Raw genomic sequence first — 3,979 nt, 5'->3', positions numbered from 1 at the left:
AAAACCCTACCTCAAACGAATATTTGTTTTTAATCTTATATAGAACCATTTCGATTTGATTATTATGGCAGATCTGTGGATCTCAACACTCTAATGTTTATAATAGCAGCTATGATGAGATCTAAGCATGATAACAATACCAAAGGGATAAAGAAGAAGCTCGTTTAAAAAAAAAGATAGTTTGGTCTCTTTTTTTACAGTCGCCGCCATTGTTGTTCTACAGTGAGCTTGGACAGTTGACACCTGTAATCCAAAGTGAGTTTTCTCTTTGTTGGCGATTTTTGAGGCAACTCTTTTATTTATATTTAAATTCTTTTTAGCTTTTCTTTAATGTAATCAAGATGTACAGAGATTTACAGACGACAACACCGGAATGATGAAGGATTGGAACAATCCATCGTCTCGTATCATTAGGGTTTCACGAGCTTCAGGAGGCAAAGATCGACACAGCAAAGTCTTGACTTCAAAAGGTTTGAGAGATAGGAGGATACGTCTCTCGGTAGCTACAGCTATCCAGTTCTATGATCTTCAAGATCGTCTTGGATTTGATCAGCCAAGCAAAGCTGTTGAGTGGCTTATCAATGCAGCTTCTGATTCAATCACTGATCTTCCTCCGATCAACACTAACTTCGATCTTGAGAATCAGAACCAGACCAAATCTGCTTGTAGTAGTGGAACATCTGAGAGCTCGTTGTTGTCTTTGTCTAGGACAGAGATTCGTGGGAAAGCAAGAGAGAGAGCTAGAGAGAGAACTGCTAAAGAAAGAGATAAAGATTTGCAGAATGCTCATCAAAGCTCGTTCACTCAGCTTCTCACCGGCGGCTTTGACCAACAACAACAACAACAACAGCCAGATAACCACCGGAATTGGACCGGTGGTTCTGATTGTTTCAACCCGGTTCAGTTCATACCAAACTCATCCTCAACATCTCATCAAGAGCCAACAATGAATCAGAATAATCACCCATTCTCCTTTGTACCTGATCAATACAACTTTGGAATCTCTTCTTCTTCTGCCCTTAATGGAGGTTACAGTAGTAGGGGGACCCTTCAGTCCAATTCACAATCTCTCTTTCTCAACAACAACATTACTCAAAGGGCATCGATTTCGTCTTCTTCTTCTTCCTCTTCTCCAATGGATAGTCAGAGCATTTCCTTTTTCATGGCTACACCTCCTCCTCTTGACCACCATAGCCACCAGCTTCCTTCTACTTTTGATGGCCGTTTGTATCTTTATTACGGCGAAGGAAACAGGAACTCCGATGACAAAGATAAAGATAGGAGATAGGAGTCAAAATGCTTCCCTTTCATCTCTCCACAATCTTGGTTAGTATTTTTTACTATCTTTTTTTACAATCTCATTTCTTGATTCAGTGTTTAAAAAATGGTTAATGGATTGATTAGATAAGTTTAGTAATATTACCATGTTGTTTGATTTGTTAAAATTTTGGTTTCTTGATTTCACAAAAGAAAGATGGTTTATTGGGGGCGTGGCATTGATGAGTCATTTCTTGATTTCATTGCTTTTTTTTTTGTGTGTGTCTCGAAGTAATGACTTACTTACATTTTAGATTTAATAATCAAAGGGCATGTGGATGAATTTGAAAAGAGGGCTTCATCGTGTGTTATGTCTCCTCATCTGTACTATGTTGGGTTCCCTTCTTCCTTAGCATCATCACTTTTGCTCCAATTTGTTGTGATCATTACTTATTTTCTCTAAGGGTAGATCCGGATTTCATTTGATTTGTCTCCAACTTTTGATGTGTTTATATTTCATTCACATCACACACATTCACCTAACCTTTTGACTCCCCTATGTTTCTGATTGATACTATGCTTACCAAAATTTAAGCCTTTCAATTAATTAATACTCCATTAGTATTCAAAGTTCTTGGTTTAGGAATCTTTATGGAAATTTCATTTTCTTAATGGAAAATGTAGTGAGTTGATTAACTGTTTAAGGATAAGAAAGAAGTTGGTTAATATATTATATTATTATTGGTATTAAAGAATCAGCATTAGATAAAGAGACTTTTGCTGTGAAAGAATCAATGAAACTGTGTCCTATATATATATATATATATATATATATATTTATTTTTAGAGAAAAGATGGGACGTTAAGTGTTTTTGCCTGGCAAAAATGTTAAAAACATTAGCCTCCTGAAGTGGCACCACATGCTCTGTGTTGGAATCTAACCCATCTCTTCATTGTTGTCCCATGAGCTCTTTCCCTTTACTTCAGGGCATCACTCACATCTTAGATCTCTTCAACTTTACATCACATAAAACATTTTCTTTGTAAAGGTTGGATTTGTTTCTAGTAATGAGGATAGATGAGTTTTTGTAGTTATAATGTCACCTTTCAAATGTATTTTTGCGTTAAGGAAGATGATATAAAATGTGTTTTTGTGTTAAGGCCGATGACTTAAGTCCAATGCTTAACATGCACATACGGAATTCTTGATAATGGTCTTTAACAACCCGATTGGGGATTTTATCTTCCTCAAGATATATGGTTGATTTATGACAATGTTTCTTGGATTTGAAATGCAGGAGAGGAAGTGTAATTTTGAGGGAAGACGATGTTTGCGCAGCCCTGAGCATATATATGGATCCGCCATTGCAATCATAAGCTTGATTGGTTGTATGTTCAGACCATGAGGAGTAATTGTTGTTTGTTAAGATGTATTATGTATGTATAAAATTATGAATCATATATATGTTTTTATGTGTGTTCATCATGTCCATTGTCATCATAAACTTTGGACAAATGTTTTTAAGGTCATCCTCATTCTGTTGGCTGCATGCTATGAAGCTTTTTCTGAGCTTCTGGGTAACAACTGGGGGCAATACGAGTGTTCTGATTCAGGTTTCAAAACAATTCATACAATCCATGATGGTGGATATGCGAGTTGATGGTGCAAGCCATAAGTAAAACAAGAGCATAGATCAAAGTAGAGAGGAGAATCATTAGAAGATCATTGTTTTATTCAAGAACAGAACATCAAAGTGTCGAAATAAAGCCTGAAAAATATTTATTACAGACTCTTTTATAACATGATCCCTTCCGTGTTACAGCGATTCCCATGCTATTATGTGTCTCTTTTAAACACAGACCACACACATGTTCTTTGCTCATTCGCAGACTTATGTTACAAGAGCGTATGTACAATGGCGTTCTTCGGTTTCAGAGTAACTCCCTTAGACATCCATGCATGCAGATCCGATGCGCTCCGCATGGCTGGCAAAGCAGTATGTGTCAAAAAAAGTCAGAGAGTTGCGGTTTTTAGCTTCAGGACATTTGCAATCTCTCTCTCTCTCTGTACTTTTTCCGGCATCCTCCAGTATATGTGGATTTGTTTGCTCCCACCATCTGCAAAATGTCTATGATTAACTCTGTACTTAACACCTTCTACATGTATAGTCTAAACCAGATACAAGACTCGATGATATGTACGAAAAGCAACTCAAGTTTTATCAATTTTGGCCACAAATCAACCACATTTTCAGTGCAATTGTTAAAGAGGGAAAGAGAATCTAATTCAGGTCCTGCAGGTAATGTATTCTCTCAACAAGAACCATGAAACTTGAGCTCAAGAGACATCATCAGCCAAAGTAACACAATTCACAGAACATGAGCAAGAACAAAGCAAATGCCCCTCAGATTGGTTCTAAGTACATGCATTTTCTTCTTCTAGCAGCGACACATAGGGAAGCAAATTCAAACGGCCAAAACAGAGCAGTACAAAAAAAAAATCAGAGAATAGCACAATTGTACCTGAAACCGGGGTCGTAATGCAAAATCAGAACGAGTTCATCTCCAAACAATAAGTCCTCCTCTTGATCAACATCTTAGCCGCAGTCCCATACGGTTCCTCAAACGCATCAGACAACCAAGAAGCATCACAAACTTCCTTCTTAGACTCACTCGGCCTAATAGCCACCAACGTCGCACCTTTCAAAACCGAACCATCAGG

General features: G+C 37.4%; 2 protein-coding genes across 4 annotated transcripts in view; one reads left to right on the top strand and one right to left on the bottom strand.

Moving 5' to 3' along the window:
- The window catches only part of LOC104777047 (transcription factor TCP24-like), a 3,349-nt gene extending 542 nt beyond the window's left edge, over positions 1-2,807 (top strand). Inside the window, exons 2-4 of one of the 2 annotated variants that reach the window (XM_019243733.1) lie at positions 110-255; positions 350-1,326; positions 2,556-2,807. In XM_019243733.1, coding sequence (XP_019099278.1) covers positions 374-1,288 — 915 coding nt within the window. In that variant the 5' untranslated portion in view covers positions 110-255; positions 350-373 and the 3' untranslated portion in view covers positions 1,289-1,326; positions 2,556-2,807. Of the gene's footprint in view, positions 1-71; positions 256-349; positions 1,327-2,555 lie in introns of both variants that reach the window. The other variant, XM_010501243.2, reaches the window with a different exon arrangement.
- Positions 2,970-3,979, bottom strand: part of LOC104777046 (F-box protein At1g30200-like) — a 6,732-nt gene continuing 5,722 nt past the window's right edge. Inside the window, exons 2-3 of one of the 2 annotated variants that reach the window (XM_010501241.2) lie at positions 3,781-3,972; positions 2,970-3,375 (exon numbers count right to left, since the gene is read on the bottom strand). In XM_010501241.2, the coding sequence (XP_010499543.1) occupies positions 3,806-3,972 (167 nt within the window). In that variant the 3' untranslated portion in view covers positions 2,970-3,375; positions 3,781-3,805. Of the gene's footprint in view, positions 3,376-3,778; positions 3,973-3,979 lie in introns of those variants that run through there. The other variant, XM_010501242.2, reaches the window with a different exon arrangement.

This window comes from Camelina sativa, chromosome 3 (assembly GCF_000633955.1).
Source record: "Camelina sativa cultivar DH55 chromosome 3, Cs, whole genome shotgun sequence".
In the NCBI taxonomy this organism is placed as follows: domain Eukaryota; kingdom Viridiplantae; phylum Streptophyta; class Magnoliopsida; order Brassicales; family Brassicaceae; genus Camelina; species Camelina sativa.
The sequence above is the reverse complement of the archived record's forward strand: the minus strand, read 5'-3'. Positions and strand labels throughout refer to the sequence as shown.